General features: G+C 42.8%; 1 protein-coding gene across 2 annotated transcripts; it reads right to left on the reverse strand.

Moving 5' to 3' along the window:
* Window positions 1-188: 188 nt before the first annotated feature.
* Window positions 189-18,825, reverse strand: SLC25A15 (solute carrier family 25 member 15). Of its 2 annotated transcripts, none has more exons than XM_060786729.2 (7): window positions 18,662-18,825; window positions 10,675-10,803; window positions 8,553-8,811; window positions 6,829-6,966; window positions 4,828-4,997; window positions 1,966-2,124; window positions 189-440 (listed from the first exon to the last, which is right to left on the reverse strand). In XM_060786729.2, exons 2-7 carry the CDS (start codon window positions 10,727-10,729, stop codon window positions 319-321), a joined length of 903 nt encoding a protein of 300 aa, XP_060642712.2. In that variant the 5' UTR covers window positions 10,730-10,803; window positions 18,662-18,825; the 3' UTR covers window positions 189-318. The 2 variants fall into 2 exon arrangements, with proteins under 2 accessions (XP_060642712.2, XP_060642703.2); XM_060786720.2 differs by having other exon boundaries at window positions 10,675-10,808.
* Window positions 18,826-19,461: the final 636 nt, after the last annotated feature.

Here is a 19,461-nt window from a genome sequence, read left to right on the forward strand (position 1 = left end):
ATTCACAGCACCTCTTAGGATGCCCGCCATAGATGTGGGCGAAAAGTCAGGAGAGAATGCTTCTGGAACATGGCCATACAGCCCAAAAAACTCATAGCAACCCAACCCTTGTGATCGTAAGATATTATGACGATCTAGTACAGAAGATCATTACTGTTTAGGTACACAAAACAACAAACCACACAAAGTTTAGAAAACACAGCATGTTTACTAAAGTCAACAAATACTTTAAAAGCAAAACCACAACCTGTTAAACTTGCTTTAATAGCAGTTTTACAATGGTGTGACTGTTGTGTCCTATACAAAGTCTACAAAGTTTTATGCATCAAACTGATTCATCATCAGTTTCCGGCTATATTCGTAGGCAAGGAACAATGCACCATTGGCGGGGAATGCACGGATCATTGTGGGTTTGAGTCCAGAATACAAGGCAAACACACCTGCAAAACAAGAGCCATGAGTTAACAAAGACGTTTCTCAACAGTGCCTCCCACTTAGAATCCTAGAGTTGGAAGAGACCTCGTGGGCTATCCAGTCCAACCCTCTGTCAAGAAAAAGAAAAATCGCATTCAAAGCACCGCAACCTATTTCTGTAGAGTTCAAGTTTCAGAAAATCTTGGATGATGATAAAAAGGCCGATGCTAACTAAATACATTGCTGGGTGAAGTTGTTTTTTGAACGGCAGCTTCCAGGAACCTCCATCTGGCATATTTTTGGAATATAAGCCTGTACTGTGTGATGGGAAAAAGGGCTCTATGCTTATACAGTACCACAAATCTGCCGTGCTACCTGTCCTAACAGTCCAAATTGAGCTCCTGAATAGCTATGACTACAAATGTGTCCTATAAGAAAACAACCACTAGTTATTCTGTAGAAGCAGGGAAAGTGAGCTCAGCTGGGGCTTCAAACATTACAGGTTTCACTCCCATAGCCTGTGGTGATAATTGCTCAATTCTGTCATTTATTTTTAAATTTTTTATAATTGTAATTCTTGGTAGCAGAGTGGAAGTTACTTTGCATGGAACTAAAACAGTGTTTCTCAACCTTCCTAATGCTGCGATCCCTTAATATAGTTCCTCATGTTGTGGTGACCCCCAACAATAAAATTATTTTCGTTGCTGCTTCATAACTGTAATGTTACTGTTATGAATCGTAATGTAAATATCTGATATGCAAGGTGTATTTTCATTCACTGGATCAAATTTGGCACAAATACCCAATACGCCCAAATTTGAATACTGGTGGGGTTGGGAGGGGATTGATTTTGTCATTTGGGAGTTGTAGTTGCTGGGATTTATAGTTCATCTATAGTAAAAGAGCATTCTGAACTCCACCAACAATGGAATTGAACAAAACTTGGCAGACAGAACTCCAATGACCAACAGAAAATACTGGAAGGGTTTGGTGGGCATTGACCTTGAGTTTTGGAGCACTGTGAACTCATACAATGATGGATCTGGACCAAGCTAGGCATGAATACTCAATATGCCCAAATTCGGACACTGGTGGAGTTTGGGGGAAATAGACCTTGACATTTGGGAGTTGTAGCTGCTGGGATTCATAGTTCACCTACAATCCAAGAGCATTCTGAATCCCACCAATGATAGAATTGGGCCAAACTTCCCACACAGAACCCCCATGACCACCAGATAATACTGGAGGGATTTGGAAGGAATTTACAGCAATTTAGGGGAGAGCACACCTGTTCTCCCCTCCTTGCTTGGAGTCTCAGAAACAGTCCTCCTCGGCTGAAAGGCCATCCAATCACAGCAGAAGGAGGACTTTGGTGGGAGGATTTACCGTCTGTTTCCAAAAAGGAAAAGAAGGACAGGCGAAGAGATCTTCAGCCTTCTCTGCCAAAGGGGTTCCTAAGACCATCAGAAATACATGTTTTCTGATGATCTTTGGCAACCCCTCTGAAACTCCCTTCCCAAAACATCCCTTTCCCATAGTTCGAGCCCTCACCTTCATTCCGGAATACGCTTACAAAGGTTCCCATGAAACCAGCCTGCTTTCCTGCCATGGAGAGAACCTGGATTCTTGATTTGATACAGTCTATTGGATATACAGCAATCCATAAACACATCCCACCAAAGCCACCACTAACCATAAGTGCAGCAGGACCTGTAAAAACCAAACAGGGATATCATTAGACATATTACTATTTGGAGCAAAAAAGTGTGCATCACCCTTTATTGGAATAAAATTAATGAACTACCCCCTCCCCTTCATACCAATCTACAGTTTCCTATACCTAATGGCACAACAAGTCCTGACTTAGATAAAGCATGCATCTGGATATAGTTTTCTAAGGCAAGTAGTTGCTACCATGTTTTTTTGGATCAGTTAATCTGCTCTGAGAGGTATCTTAAGTTGTTGAACCAACTGGGAGATAAGATTTAGCACCTTGGACATCTGAACTTCAGGAGCAAAACTTGTGTGGATACTCTACCTCAGTGATACAGTGATAGGGAAGCTACCAGTTGCTACTCATTTCAGTCAGTTGGGAGACACATTAAAGTTAAATGCTGTTTTCCAAAAAAGGCTGATGAAGACAACTGAGGAACCAACAGTATCCAATCCTGCACTCAAATGACAAGAAGGCACTTCTACAAAACTGGAATATTTTAGATTGTATCAAGAAAACCACCTGTGCCATTCCTATCTGCAGATGAATGTGGGTGATACCCTCTGTACCATCCCCTCCTTAGTACTAGGGCTGAGCATCCCTTTTCTAGAATTCTGAAATCCAAAATGGTCCACCTGGGTGGCTGAGAGAGGGACACCTTTCCTTTCTGATAGTTCAGTGTACACAAACTTTGTTTCTTGCACAAAATAATTACAAACATATAAAATTACTTTCAGACTATAGGTATAAGGTGTATATGAAACATAAATGAAATTTGTGTTTAAGATTTGGATACCATCTCCAAGATATTTCAATATGTATGCACATGCAAATGCAATTATTCCAAAATTCCCAACAATCAGAAGCCCAAAACACATCTGGTCCAAAGCATTTCACATAAGAGGTATCACCCTGTATTTAGAAGTATATTCCAGCATTTTGTTTTATAATGAAACTGTTGTCCAGTGTAGATTAAATAAGTGTCAAATGACTGATTTAAAGAATATGATGCTAGCAAGTGCTTAATAAGAATCTAACCAGGGCAATTGAAACGATCGCTCCCTAACATCCTCTCTGACCCGTTATAAATCATGCTCCCAGGTATACAGAGAACGTAAGGAAATAAAATGGGAAGAACAATGACTAGAGTGCAGATGGAGGAAATGTTGACTTTGATGTCACAAGACAACAGTATAGAGGGCATTTCTGCTCCTCTAAGTTGGCAAGATGTGCAGTGAAAAAAAGCTTTCTTCTCTGCACGCATTGCGTCTGTGGATTCAGATCTAGCTGAACTGTTCAGAGGGGCGAGAAGTTTAACTCAAGTCCTCTCCACTTCAAATCCAGTATTAGAACCTTCAGTAGTTCACTCTGATGCCTTTAATAACCATTTCAGAGTTAAAATATCTTGAATAAGAGCCAACTTAAATGCTGTCATTGGAGCAGAAGCCAACAAAAAGGTGTCCAGTAAATCTGTGAGTGGGATTACACTAGATCAGTTTCAATTGGTGAATACTATTGATATAGACAAACTCCTGGTAAGAAGGACAACCTGTTTTCTTGACCCCTGTCCCTCCTGGATCATCATCCAGGGAGGAGATGCAATTTGAGGTCAAATACAACAAATTATTAATGCTTATCTCAGAGAGGGGAACTTTCTATCCTGTTTAAAAGAAGTAGTTAGACTGCTACTGAAGGAGCCCATCCTGACTCCCCTGGACCTTAATAATTACAGACTAGTGTCTAACTAAGTGTCCTAATATGGGGATGGAGGGGTGTCAACCAGTCCTGAAAGGGATTACACCCCCCCTGAAAGACTGTGTTTGCAGCATGGGAATGCTCCTGGATCCATCTCCCGAAATGTCAGCCCAGGTAGGTAGATGTGACGGTCAAGAGTGCTTACTACTAGCTTTGGCTCATACGCCAGCTGTGCCCTTCCTAGATTTGGAGGACCTTAAGATGGTTATGCATGCACTAATAACCTCAAGGCTGGACTTCTGCAATGCGCTCTACATTAGGCTACCCTTGTACCAAGTTCAGCAGTCAGACTGATTACAGGAACATCTGGGAGTGAGCATATGGCATCTATACTAAAGTCATTCCACTGGCTACCAATTAGTTTCTGGACACGGTACAAAGCACTAGCTTAGACATTTAAAATCCCTACATGGTTTGAGTCTAGATTACCTACAGGATCACCTTCTCCTATACAATCTGCCCCGAACACTGTGGTCCTCTGGGAGGCATCCGCTCCAACCAGCCAGAACCTGACTGGCGACCGTCTCTCAGAGGACCTCATTGGACTGTGGAACGACCTGCTAGTAGAGCTCCAACAGCTAAATCAGCTGTCAGAATTTAAAACATCTGAAGAGATATCTCTTCTGGAAACCTATCCAGCTAGTTTTAGTCACAAATATTAAACTAGCCTTATGTTTCATCTTTGTTCTGGGTATTCTGTAGAAATATGATTTAATATGTGTATTTTGTAAAATGGTTTTTAGATGATTGTATGTTTTTACTGATGTTGTAACCCGCTTCGAGCCACAAGGAGAGGCTGATAAGAAATAATAATTATAATAACAACAGCAACCATTTCAAAACACTGCCAGTAATTCAGGGGGCATTGCTCTATAAGGATGAGTTGCATCTAATTAAACAAAGTCTCATTCACGCCTCATTAACAAGTCTCATTAACAACATACCTAATTCCTCCTTGGGTCTTCCAAATGAAAAGAACGTCCGACTCAGTTCATATCCTCCGAAAAACAAAAAGTAGCCTGGAATTTCCCGTAGCAAAGTGCTGGAGAGACCACGGTAGAATCCGAAGGGACCATCCTTTTGCAGAACACCTTTGATTACTGACCAAACTGTACTAGGAGACGAACAAGAGTGTCAGGAAAAAGATGCAGCTTCCTTACAACCAGCAAAATAATGTGATGTATTTAGGAAGTTGGGTGTGTATACTATAAATCGCTGCATGTGAGATGCAGAGATTTGTCTGTGTGAGGCAATCCTTGTATTCAGTGGCAAAGCTGTACACCTAAACATACATCCATGTATGCAATCTGATAAGCAATCTATGCATAATGGTACTCCATGCACCATTCATCTTCTGCAAACTTCAACAGCATGCATATATGCATCCTGAGATAAAAAGATTCACTTCTGCAAGGGCATGTACTCATGTGTAGAATACCAAAAGCATTCCTTTACATAGGTAAAGAGAGAACCATAACAACAAAAGCTACCTTCTGTCTGAGGACTCTTCCACATAGCCATATACCCAGAATATCAAGGCAGAAAATGTGGGATTTTTTTCAGCTGTGTGGAAGGGGCCTTAGATTAACATATTTATGGGGTGCCATGTAGAGACCCCTCAGCTACTTTATGCTATAATCTTCAATGTGGGCAGTTGAATTGTATGGCCCTCCAGAAACTGTTCAACTGCAGGCGCCATCAATCCCTTGCGCTGGCTATGTTGGCTAGTAGTCATGGGAACCTGGAGATCCTCAAATTGTTCTCCCCAGGTCCAGCAACAGCAGCTTATAGCAACTGGGTTGTATCCTACCAAGAATACAGAAAGAAAGACCGGTGGAGACTGTATAGCCGGCAATTTACCTATGAGTCAGGATATTTTGGATTCAGAACCCATCCCTGCCAGGCCTTGACTAGGCTGCCCTCTCAAATTCAATCTCTGCCAGAAATATAGTAAATAATAATCTTGCTTCCTTCCAGACTACCTCTCAATTTGTTCTGCTTTAAGTATAACATAATAAATAAGTAAATAATAATAATAATAATAATAATAATAATAATAATAATAAATAAGTAAATGAAAAGGTGAGATAGGGTTCTGCATTTCAGTAATTTCTGGTTTTTTTCAATGTTCTGGTCCCTAATCTGTTGAATAAACATGTAGACCCCCATAGCAGTATGACTGAGGCATGTGTGTGTCACAGTCCAAACTGGACTACCTATATCCTCAAGTATAAATCTAGAAATGTTTGTAATTAAATCAACCCAGGAAACCTGTCTTGACTTATTTGTGGGACAATGGGAATACTGTATCTTAAAACTTATCAACACAGGAAAAATCTCCTTCTCTGAGTAGAGGGGCAAAAGGCAAGAGCTTAGTCCATTCCAGAAGAAACAGAAAAAAGCAGCAACCAGGAGCAGCTGATCCTTGACAGCACTGGAGTTTCCTCCCTCTGCAAAATGGGCCTCGACTTGACCCTAAGGTAAAGGTTTTCCCCTTGACATTAAGTCTAGTCGTGTCCGACTCTGAAGGGTGGTGTTCATCTCTATTCCAAAGAGCCGGTGGTTGTCCATAAACACCTCCAAGGTCATGTTGCTGGCATGACTGCATGGAGCGCCGTTACCCTCCCACTGGAGAGGTACCTATTGATCTACTCACATTTGCATGTTTTCGAACTGCTAGGTTGGCAGAAGCTGGTACAAACAGCGGAAGCTCACCCCGCTCCCCTGATTTGAACCGCTGACCTTTTGGTAAGCAAGTTCAGCAGTTCAGAGATTTAACTCACTGCACCACTGGGGCTCCCAACTCATCTAACTTATCCATGGATCATATCAGAACTCATAATTTTGTTCTCCAAACCTGACCTCGGCTTATATAGGAGTATATATGCGAACTGGTTTTGGAAGCACGTGTGGAAATGACAGCACCAGTGGTCCGGTTCACTTACTTGTGTCCTTGTACTATTTTCCCAGACAGCTGCATTTCATGCATAGTCTGCAGGCGGCACTTCACCAGCTCTGTGGGGCAGAGGACCAAGGTAGCAAAGGCAGAGGCAAAGGAGCCAGCAGCAGCATTTTGGAGGTCACTGCAAGAGAGACAAATTGCGTCTGGGGCATGAGCTTTGAACTGCGGCACAATGGTGGCCGGCAGGTTATCACTGCAGGTAACTCTGTAAAGTGATGGAAGAGGAGCAGCTTAGAGCACTGAGGAGGGACTACAACAATAAGTGCATGTCTGTGGGAGGTATTGTTAGTGCCAAGGATCAAAGCACAGTCGGGATGAGAGGAGAAGCAAGGAACTATGTGGACTGACAGTGAGGTGAAAAGTTGGAAATTACAGCAGCATTGGGGAAAGTGTAGCTAAAGAGCTATATGTTGTCCATAAGACGACATAATATTGTGGTTAAGATCTCTGGGAACCCCAAAACTTCTCATTGGGCTGGAAAACAACTCTAAACCAGTTCATAAATATGGTAGGTTTTGTCCCCTTGCTCCCTGAATTAAAGGTAAAGGTTTCCCCTGACATTAAGTCTAGTTGTGTCTGACTATGGGAGTTGGTGCTCATCTCAATTTTTAAGTCGAAGTGCCGATGTTGTCCATAGATGCCAAGGTCATGTGGCCAGCATGAATGCATGGAGTGCTGCTACCTTCCCACCGGAGCGGTACCTATTGATCTACTCACATTTGCATGTTTTCGAACTGCTAGGTTGGGAGAAGCTGGGGCTAACAGCAGGAGCTCACCCCACTCCCCGCATTCAAAGCTCCAATCTTTCGGTCAGCAAGTTCAGCAGCTCAGTGGTCTAACCTGCTGCACCACCAGGGGGCCCTGCTCCTCCAATAACCCAAACATTTTTCAGATCATTAGATGCCTGCCCAATCCAAACTCTTCTAAGAAATTTTTACAAGCTGGCTGCTGCACAATTGATTTAAACTATTTGTACATAGACAAAACATCAGCACAATTGCAACAATTTTAACATTTTCTCATCATTTCCCTACTTCTGTCAAACATTTTGAACACATACCACTACCACCATCTCAGTCTCCTCATATTTCTTTTTGATTGAACAAAAGCAAAGAGAACAGAAGTAAATATGGTTAATCTAAACACTCGAAAGACACCAGATCCTGTCTGATCTTTGAAGGTAACCGGAATTGGCCCTGGTTAGAACTTGGATGGGGGAATACCAATGAATGCCAGGTGCTGGAGGAGCAAAAACCCAAGTGCTTCAGCCCAATTAACTAATAATATCAACCGGGCTGCTGTGAGTTTTCTGGGCTGTCTGGCCATGTTCCAGAAGCATTCTCCCCTGAAGTTTTTCCAACATCTATGGCAGGTATTCTTAGTGGGGTTTATATATCTGTAGAATGTCTGTGGAACATGGCCATACAGCCCGGAAAACTCACAGCAACCCAATTATTCCAGCCATGAAAGCCTTCGACAACACAATAATACACTCGGGGCTGACTGTATCAGATGTATAGAAGGGCAGGATAAATATGTTTTTGTCAATAATCAAATTTGAAGATGAAGCAAAAAAAATCCCTTGATTAATGATAAGGCATCATACAACTAATGGAGAAAGTGTGCTTCTTGTTCTACTTGTTGATACTTTTCAGCATCTATCAGATATAGCCTGGTTACGAAGGAGACAAAATGCTCATTACTAACCTCAACTTTGCTTTTCTGTCTAGTCCAACAATCCTCCTCACAATCTTTTGGCAAAAGCCGTAACACATGAAGAGCACAGCGTTCTCCGCAATGTTTGCGACCAGTGCTGGGGTGGTTCCCTTGTAGAAGCCTCGGAAGCCCACTTGCTTGTAAGTCTTCACAAAACAATCAACGAGGCCTCGGTACATGTTGGGAAACGTCTGCATTTTCACCTTGGCTGTGTCAAATGGCTGGCCGGTCATCACACAAGCAGTGCCTCCTACACACACAAATAGGGGGGGGGGGTTGCAAACATTTATTTATTATTTATTTATTTATTTATGACATTTATATGCCACTCTTCTCACCCCAAAGGGGACTCAGAGCAGCTTACAAGGTATATATACATATAATAAATTATATTATTAGCATAGTACAATATCAGTATTATATATTACTATATGGTACTATACCATTATATTGTAATATTATTAGTTATATTATATGCAATATAAAATATATAATTACAATATCATATTATTATTATTATTATTATGCATTGTGTGTCTCTCTCTGTGATCACATGACATTTATGAAGCAAGACAGCTGGAGCTTCCCAGAGTAAGAATTTATGACCCCAGAAAAAAAGCACGAGATGGGATCAGTGGAAATCAGTGATGCTTAGAACACGATGGCTCTACTCTATTTCCCAATCAGCCTATCTTCAGCGCAGTCGTGAATTATCTATTTAAGGTTTTATGGTAGTACCACCAGTAACACCTTTCCATAAGGTAAAGATTTCCCCTTGACATTAAGTCTAGTCATGTTCAACTCTGGGGAGTGGTGCTCATCTCCCATTTCTTAACTGAAGAGCCAGTGTTGTCCGTAGACACCTCCAAGATCATGCGGCCAGCATGACTGCATGGAGTGCTGCTACCTTCCCACTGGAGTGATACCTATTGATCTACTCACATTTGCATGTTTTCAAACTGCTAGGTTGGCATAAGCTGGAGCTAATAGTGGGAGCTCACCCTGCTCCCTGGATTCGAACTGCCAACCTTTCTTTTGGTCACCAACTTCAGCAGCTCAGCGGTTTAACCTGCTGCATCACCAGGGGGCTCCCTCCACCTTTCCATACATCAAACTATTCCACAGGAATAGAGTTGTTACCTAGCACCAAAGGAACTCCTCTCGACTTCTGGGTGACAGCGGAAACCTCTGCAATATTTCTGCTCCATCCAGGAACAACCTCAAGGGGTTATGAGTCAATGACTGTCTATGAGATGCCTTCAGGCACTTTTAGATTAATTCCTAATAATACGGTGTATTAATTCTGCAGGAGCAAAGTGTCAATGCTACCAAAAGCAAGCTGCCCACATGGGTGAATTCAGACTGTCAAGGGAAGGGGTGGAGAACATATGGTCCTCCAAATGTTGCCGACTGCAGTTCCATTGGGTTGTTGTGAGTTTTCTGGGCTGTGTGGTCATGTTCCAGAAGTATTCTCTCCTCATGTTTCACCTGCATCTATGGCAGGCATACCTCTGAGGAACGTCAGGAGAAAATGCTTCTGGAACATGGCCATACAGTCCGGAAAACTCACAACAACCCAATGATTCCGGGCATGAAAGCCTTCGACAATACATTGCAGTTCCATTATTTTTCACCACTAGTGATGGAGACTAGGATAGACAGGATATAAAATACAGCAAATGGTGGAGAGGAATGTGTCTTGACTGCTGTGTGTGTATGTGAGAGCTTGAAAATTAAATAAACTCAAAGTCACAATGAGGAAATAATTAGACAAGAATGTTTATACATTTATCTTTCAATGTTAGCCCAGGTTTCAATGAACATACTGGAAGTGGCTCTTTCCAGGGAAGATCAACAACGAATCTCCCTTGGTGTCACTTTTCAGACAAGCACTTCTTTCAGTGCTTAGACGTCAGAAAACTTGCATTTCTGGGCTACCACTCCCAGAATCCCCTAACTAGTTCACGGAAAAGGTTGATTTATTCACAAAGCACATTTTCCAAGCTTCTCTGTCATTCAGTATAGCTTGGCACATTTGTGGGATGTTATCTTAAAAAGGTACAAAAACATCAGCTTCGAAGAGGTTTTTGATACAGGCTTTCCTGAGTCTTACCTACGGCCCCAGCTGTGAGGTCGATGGCCGCTTGAATTGCAGGATTTGTTCTCATCTTTACCACTTGCTTTGTGGAGTCTCTAAATCACGAAGCTTTCTGTGGAATGTGCGGAGTTGTGATGGGCTCGTCTAAACTGGCAGAAAGAAAACACAACTTAGGCCTACAACGCATAAGAGTTACAAATGAAAAGAATTTATATTTATATCTAATATAATAATAATAATGACAACAACAACAACAACAACAACTTTATTTCTAGACTGCCCTATCTCTCCGTAGGGACTCAGGGCAGTAAGCCGCCACAAGTCCCTTCGGGGAGATGGAGGTAGGGTAGAAAAATAAAGTTCTTCTTCAGTTCACACAAACACAAAACAGGGCAAGTATTCAATGCCTCAGGTGAGTACAAACATATCAAAACAATACTTTTGGCACCATGCTGAATGAGCACCATGCTGCATTAAAAGTTACACTTTTTTGCTTTAGTAAATCATATACGTGAGTGGATTTCTCTGGCTTCTCTTATGCCAGCGTTTCTCAACCTGGGGGTCGGGATCCCTGGGGGGGGGGAGTCTCGAGGGGGTGTCAGAGGGGTCGCGAAAGACCATCAGGGAACACAGTATTTTTGTTGGTCATGGAAGTTCTGTGTGCCAAGATTGGTTCAATTCCATCACTAGTGGGGTCAGAATGCTCTTTGGTTGTAGGTGAACTATAAATCCCAGCAACTACAACTCCCAAATGTCAAGGTCTATTTTCTCCAAACTCCACCAGTGTTCACATTTGGGCATATTGAGTATTTGTGTCAAGTTTGGTCCAGATCCATCATTGTTTGAGCCTACCATGCTCTCTGGATATAGGTGAACTACAACTCCAAAACTCAAGGTCAATGCCCACCAAAATCTTCCAGTATTTCCGGTGGTCACGGGAGTTCTGTGTGCCAAGTTTAGTTCAATTCCATCCTTGGTGGAGTTCAGAGTGCTCTTTGATTGTAGGTTAACTATAAATCCCAGCAACTTCAACTCCCAAATGACAAAATCAATCCCCCATCCCCACCAGTATTCTAATTTGGGCATATCGGGTATTTGTGCCAAATTTGGTCCAGTGAATAAAAATACATCCTGCATATCAGATATTTACATCACAATTCATAATAGTAGAAAAATTACAATTATGAAGTAGCAATGAAGATAATTTTACGGTTGGGGGGTCACCACAACATGAGGAACTATATTAAGGAATCACTGCATTAGGAAGGTTGAGAACTACTGTTTTAGTTCCATGCAAAGTAACTTCCACTCTGCTATCAAGAAAGAAAAATCAAATCACATTCACTGTTGAGCTCTAAGGGAAAAACACTCCCATAATTCAATAACTACTATATTTTATTTTACTTATATTATGCCTTTCTCTCAATATGGGACCTGAGCGTAAGTTAAAACAAAATATAGTTAGAGGGTCAGCCTATTTTAGTTATATTTACTATTGGAACATCTCCTAGTTTTCTTTATCGGAAAAATATAGAGAGAGCTTTCTCTGGAAGAAGCATACCATTGGATGACCTTAGAAATTACTAAACAGCATATTTTATCAGATGTGAGAAAATGAAACCGCGGGTACCAGTGCCCAAAAATAGGGATAAACGAGTCCTCTTCCTCTCTATTTAATCCATTTATCAAGATGGTAAGGAAAGTTAGGTTCAACAATACTTACCAAGTTTCATGACTAAGTATGGACCTTTTCAGTCCCAACTCTCTAAGCATAGTGGCAGACTTTGTGTCCTAGGTTTCAAGAAAGAGGTAACTAACCATGACTTTCTTTTCCAGATATTATAATGAGAATGTATATATGTATGGAGACACCCTGGTGATGCAGCGGGTTAAACCGCTGATCTGCTGAACTTGCTGACCAAAAGGTTGGCAGTTTGAATCCGGGGTGAGCTCCTGCTGCTTCTGCCAAACTAGCAGTTCGAAAACATGCAAATGTGAGTAGATCAATAGGTACCGTTCCGGTGGGAAGATAACAGCGCTCCATGCAGTCATGCTGGTCACATGACCTTGAAGGTGTCTATGGACAACACCGACTCTTTGGCTCAGAAATGGAGATGAGCACCACTTTCCAGAGTTGGACACAACTAAACTTAATGTCAAGGGGAAACCTTTACCTTCACCTTACTTATGTATGGACTTCATGTATGCACAGACTTACAAGTTCTGTTGAACTCAAGGAAATGTGCAGAGAGTCTGAAATGGGGAGAAATGTGCTTGCTATGATTTGGTGCATTTTACCATGTGAAACTTGCAACACAATAGTACCTGCTGCACTATCTATATCAGGGGTCCTCAAACCTTTTAAACAAGTCACAGTCCCTCAAACTGTTGGAGGGCCGGATTATAATTATTTTAAAAATGCACGAATTCCTATGCACACTGCACATATCTTATTTGTAGTGCAAAAACACTTAAAAACAATACAATAATTAAAATTAAGAACAATTTTAACAAATATAAACTTATTAGTATTTCAGTGGGAAGTGTGAGACTGCTTTTGGCTGCTGAGATGGGATTGTTGTTGTTGTTGTTGTTGTGTGCTTTCAAGTTGTTTCAGACTTAGGTTGACCCGGAGTGAAGGCCTGGTAAATGACCTTGGAGGGCCATATCTGGCCTCCGGGCCTTAGTTTAAGGACCCCTGATCTATATAGCAGGGCTGTGCAGATAATATATATTAATATATATTTTATATGTGGTTTTTAATCTGCTTGATAGATTGAGTTTTAATTGTTTATTTGCTTAGATTGTTTATATTTTTTAAGAGATGTCTTGTATTGGTTACCTGTATGGCATCAAATTTTTGCCAAATTTGTAAGCTGCCTTGAATCCCCTCTCGGGCCGAGAAAGGTAAAAATAAATAAAAAATAGCTGTTGGTGTGTGATTACAGGATTCCGGGAATTGTGGTCCAAAAAATAACTTTGAAAGCTCTCACAAAGCGAGGCATCAAACTGCATCCCATACAGCCCTTTACCAAAGATTAAGAGATTCTCTCCGTATCACTCGATGACGGAGTGCTGCAGGAACTGAAACAAGAGCAACAAGTGGGGAAAAAAAACCCTTCCCTTTCCATCTAACAACATTGTGGAGCTGCTGGATCAAAGCTTGGAAAAGGACATGCTGGGCTGGCTGGTAGCACCGCCAGAGATACGATCCAAAAAAGTACCTTTTCCGGGCTCTGCGCTCTCTCAATTTATAGCATTCCTTGACATTCCCACAGGAATTTAAAAACAAAACAACATCTTTCATGGAGGTGAGAATCTAATCACAATGAGCCACCAAAATACATAGAGACACTTAACAATACACATCTATCCAACAGTTACACATATGCAATTATGCATGCATCCCATCATATGCACACCTCTTTGCACAAAGAACTGAATGGTTATGTCTTAAGATGCAGCTACACTTTACAGTTCAATGCCACTTTAACTGCCATAGCTCAGTTCTATGGAATCTTGGGAGTTGTAGTTCTCTGTCAAAGGGGGTTGAGGCCTCACCAAACTATAGTGCCGATGATTCCATAGAAGTGAACCATGGTAGATGAAATAGTGTTATTTTCAATGTGGATGCACCCAGAAAGCAGGAAAGGCTGCAAGAAAGCACATTCTCTCCAGCATTGAACTCTTTCCGGCAGATCATGAACAAGATAACCGAGAAACATCCCACAAATCCAGAAAGGTAAGGATTTAGGCAATCGCACTCACCAAATGTTACAGCCACTTTATCCCATGACCCAAGGTGCTCCTTTAATGCCTCTAATTCCTAATCTCAGCAACCCACTTTGATGCAAGCAGTTGATATGCTCAGCTGCATGTGTTTTCCTGAGACAAATGCTTTGGGAGAAAACCAGCTCGTATTAAAAATGCACTGAATGAACAGTAATTAATCAACTATTCCCCAGCTTTGCCACAGTGCAAAGGTACAAACTCTTTTTGGCACCACTGGCTCAGAGGAGATGAAGTAAATCAATGCAATGTGTAAGCCATCACTTGGATTTTATTTTTCTTTAATTTATTTATAAGCGAACTGAGGGTACTGTTGTAATGTATTTTTTTAAAAAAAACATAAGAGTTTAAAAACTTGGCATTATACTAAATGTCCTTTGACCAGTAGCTGGCCACTTGGAGTATCTCTGGTGTTGATGTGAGAAGGTCCATTGTGCATACAGCAGGGCTCAGACTGCATTGTAAAAGATGGCCTGTGGTTTGCTCTTCTCTACACTCGCATGTTGTGGACTTCACTTTGTGGTCTCATTTCTTAAGGTTGGCTCTGCATCTCGTGGTGCCAGAGCGCAGTCTGTTCAGCGCCTTCCAAGTTGCCCAGTCTTCTGTGTGCCCAGGGGAAAGTCTCTTATCCGGTATCAGGCATGGCTTGAGGTGCCAAGTTTTAGCCTGCCACTTTTGGACTCTTGCTTGCTGATGTGTTTCTGCGATATCTCTATAGATCTTAGAAAACTATTTCTTGATTTAAGGCGTTGGTGTACTTGCTGATATCTGAACAGGGGATGGAACAGAGATGTCACTGCCTTAGTCCTTTCATTATTGGCTGCTACTTCCCGGCAGATGTCAGGTGGTGTAATACCAGCTAAACAGTATAATTTATCCAGTTGTGTAGGGTGTAGACCTCCTGTGATAATGCAGCATGTCTCATTAAGAGCCAGATCCACTGTTGTGTTCCACAGTGGGCATGCATACTCAGCAGCAGAGTAGCACAAGGACAGAGGTCTTCACTGTATCTGGTTTTGATCCCCAGGTTGTGCCTGTCAGCTTTCTAGCACCCACTTTTTGCATGATAGTCAAGCAGTGTTTCTTGTAGGTCAGAGCACAGTCCAGGGTAACTCCCAGGTATTTGGGTGTGCTGCAATTCCTTTCCAGGTAATCCTCAGAGCTCGAAAGGCTGTCTATTTTTAAGGTGACTGTAGGGCCCTATTCTTGATCCACATGTTCTTCCACAGTGAGGAAATCGGTTTCCAGGTGGAAGGTGGCTCTGGTCAGTGTTGGCTTGATAAGCCTTCCTCTTGGCACATTTTCCCCTTCCGTCCTCCATTCAGGCCCCTCAGATTCCACAGCACTGCTGGTCACAGCTGGCCTCCAGCTGGAGCGCTCAAGGGCCAGGGCTTCCCAGTTCTCAGTGTCTATGCCAGAGTTTTTAAAGTTGGCTTTAAGTCCATCTTTAAATCTCTTTTTCCGCCCGCCAACACTCCATTTTCCATTCCGGAGTTTGGAGTAAAGCAACTGCTTTGGGAGACAGTGGTCAGGCATCCGGACAACGTGGCCAGTCCAGCGGAGTTGATGGCGGAGGACCATTGCTTCAGTGCTGGTGGTCTTTGCTTCTTCCAGCACGCTGACATTTGTCCACCTGTCTTCCCAAGAGATTTGCAGGATTTTCCGGAGGCAGCGCTGATGGAATTGTTCCAGGAGTTGCATGTGACATCTGTAGATAGTCCACGTCTCACAAGCGTATAGCAGGGTCAGGCCTCCAACATTGAAGAAACCAATATAGAGAATATAACAGTAGAGTTTAATAACATCATGATTACCTCTAACAGCGGTAACAGGAGCTCATCCCGCTCCCTGGATTCAAACCGCCAACCTTTCGGTCAGCAAGTTCAGCAGCTCAGCGGTTTAACCCACTGCACCACCAGGGATCCAGAGAGAAAATATACAATTAACAAAGCCTCAATTCGTTTCCTTGTATTTTTTTCCTCAGGACCACTTCTACACCCCCAGGTCCAATCTAAAGCTTTTGCCTTGCATTCAAATCAAAAATGCCAAATTAATTAGGAATATTTTAAATTCATTTTATTGTGATTTTTTACATGCATATTTAAACACTCGACAAACATCTATATTGAACAAATCCTCTATTTTCTACATAAAATTAATACACTATGCATATTAGGGTCATTTAAACAACTTGAAAGCGCACAAAAATCCCTTGCCTTCAGTACACCGAAAGTGGCTATCAGTAAATCAATAAAACACTTAGCTGCGATAAAGCCACAATCAGCAGATACGAGACCTAGAGATTCACACTGTGTTGCAAGGTTTAAAATGCAAAGAAATATAAAAATGTTTTCCACCATGAAAATAGTGGATAATGTAGATACAAATTATGCACTGGAATATAGCTTTTTCCTGAAAAAATTGGCTTGTTGTAAAACAAAGATAAAGTTTCAGTGGAGGCCCTTTTCCCAGGAAAACTCTGACTCTGGAGACACACAGATAACCAGACTGGTCAGAATGCCAGAACACTCAGCATCACTTCCACTGCCACTACAAGAAATGGATCTACATTGCCCAGGATATGATCCCAGATTATCTACTTTGAACTGGATTATATGAGTCTACACTGCCAGACAGGCCCGTAGCCAGGATTTCGTTTGGGGGGGGGGGGGGAGGCGAAAAAAAATTCAGGGGGGGTTTCGGGGGGGGGGGGGGCTGAGTCTGAGTGAAAGAGGGTTTACCCTAGCAAACCTTTTGTATCATTACCCCAATACCCCCATGCATATGGGATATATTGAGTATGGTGATCAGATCATGATATGAATAAACGTAACAGTTTAAATAATGCACCAGTAAGGCCTTTTCGCGAACCACCATGAGAATTTCGGGGGAAGGGGGGTGGAAGCCCCCCAAGCCCCCCCCCCCCCCCCCCCCGGCTACATGCCTGCTGCCAGATGGTCTGGGACAAGGAGAAAATCTGGGATCAGATCCTGCGATATAGGGAAGTGTAGATCCAACCTAAAACTGTATTGTCGAAGGCTTTCATGGCTGGAATCACTGGGTTGCTGTAGGTTTTTCTGGGCTATGTGGCCATGTTCTGGAGGCAATCTTTCTCCTGACTTTTTGCCTGCATCTATGGCAAGCATCCTCAGAGGTAGTGAGGTCTGTTGGAAGTAGGAAAAATGGGTTTATATATCTGTGGAATGACCAGGGTGAGACAAAGGACTTTTGTCTGCTGGGACTAGCTGTGAATGTTTCAGCTGATCACCTTGATTTGCATTCAATGGCTTGGAAGTGCCTGGGGGGAATCACAATTAATTATATCCCAGGATCTGATCCCAGATTGCCTGCTTTGAGCTGGATTATATGAGTCTACACTGTCAAGTTATCTGGGACAAGGAGAAAATCTGGGATCAGATCCTGCCATTTGGCATAATGACCTATATCCCAGGAACTGATCTCAGATTGCCTGCTTTGAACTGGATTACATGAGTCTACACTGCCAGGTCATCAGGGACAAGGAGAAAATCTGGGATCAGATCCTCTGATATAGGGCAGTGTAGATCCAACTTAAAACTGTTTGGCACAGGAAAGTTTTAGTTGGCAGACCAAGGAATTGAAAGAGCCAACGTGGCATAGGAATCCCTGCTTGGGCATGGAAACACATTGGGTGGCTGTGAGTGGGGGAGTCACACACTCTCAGTTTCAGAAATTTCTGTGATGGATTGGCCATAGATAAGAACCCACATAAGCTCCATTTAGCCAAACATAGGATGCATGAGGAATCAATTCAGTTCTGACCAGTTCTGGAGGATTCGGACTTCACAACCTCTGAGGATGCTTGCCACAGATGTAGGCGAAACGTCAGGAGAGAATGCTTCTAAAACATGGCCATACTGCCCGAAAAACCTACAACAACCCAGTGATTCCAGCCATGAAAGCCTTCCACAATACAATGCAGTTCTACTTCCAAAGATGCCATGGAATGCGGTAAATTGTTGCACGTGGGGAAAGCAGAGGAGGAGGGAGACTGGGCAGAACTGCAACTCCCAGGATCCCATCAGTGCAAGCGGGATCAGAACTGAATTAATTCTACAGTGTAGATGCGCTCCTCCTCCGCCACGTGGGTCACAACACCCTCTTCCCCTATGGATCTCATCCGGGTTCATCCCCCCCCCCCCCCAAAAAAAAACAATTAATTTCTCAGCCTTACCTCCCAAAGCCCCCGGGTTCTCCTCGGCTGCATCGTCCTTCCTGCCTGGACAGAGAGAGAGAGAAAGAGAAAAAGAGGAGGAGCTGCAGCCGGATCTTTGGGAAGCGGAACTGGAGGCGCCCCCGCCCGCTTTGGAGAGCCAGACCTGGAGGGGCGCATCTGCACTGGAGAATAGATGCACTTCCACGCCTCTTGGGCTTCCAAGGCCTCAATGCGATGGAATCCAGGGAGCTGTAACGTCACCAGTCTGGAGCCTCCTGGGCCAAAGAGCCAGCTGCCAGGGTTCCATAGCCCACTGCAACACTGCCAGCCTATCCTGCAAGTTGAGAGAGTGTCACTTCCCCAAGGTCATCTAGGGCAGTATTTCTCAAGTTCTGCACTTTCTGGTGTTTTGGACTTCATCTCCCAGGAATCCTACCAGCTGGGTTGCTGTGAGTTTTCCAGGCTGTATGGCAATCTTCCAGAAGCATTCTCTCCTGACGTTTCACCCACATCTATGGCAGGCATCCCCAAAGGTTGTGAAGTCTTTTGGAAACTAGGCAAGTGGGGTTTATATATCTGTGAGACGTCCAGGGTGGGAGAAAGAACTCATGCTGGCCACATGACCTTGGAGGTGTCTATGGACAACCATTATTGCCCCAACCTTATTTTCCATCTTCATTGCTATGATACTTCATCTTATTGATGGGAAGCTTCCCACCGGAAATTATCTATTGGACAGATGGCAAGCGATTTAACCTCAGCAGACTGAAAGCCAAAACCAAGGTCACAACATCTGTTATAGAACTCCAATATGCTGA

The sequence above is a fragment of the Anolis sagrei genome, chromosome 1 (genome assembly GCF_037176765.1).
Source record: "Anolis sagrei isolate rAnoSag1 chromosome 1, rAnoSag1.mat, whole genome shotgun sequence".
In the NCBI taxonomy this organism is placed as follows: Eukaryota; Metazoa; Chordata; class Lepidosauria; order Squamata; family Dactyloidae; genus Anolis; species Anolis sagrei.

What these genes read in the sequence shown, in the direction of transcription:
- SLC25A15 (XM_060786729.2), bottom strand. Translation starts at nt 10,729, where the DNA reads ATGAGAACAAATCCTGCAATTCAAGCGGCCATCGACCTCACAGCTGGG. An exon ending in CCTCACAGCTGGGGCCGTAG is followed by an intron (nt 8,812 to 10,674) that starts GTAAGACTCAGG and finishes TTGTGTGTGTAG; the next exon opens with GAGGCACTGCTTGTGTGATG. An exon ending in GACAGAAAAGCAAAGTTGAG is followed by an intron (nt 6,967 to 8,552) that starts GTTAGTAATGAG and finishes TCTCTCTTGCAG; the next exon opens with TGACCTCCAAAATGCTGCTG.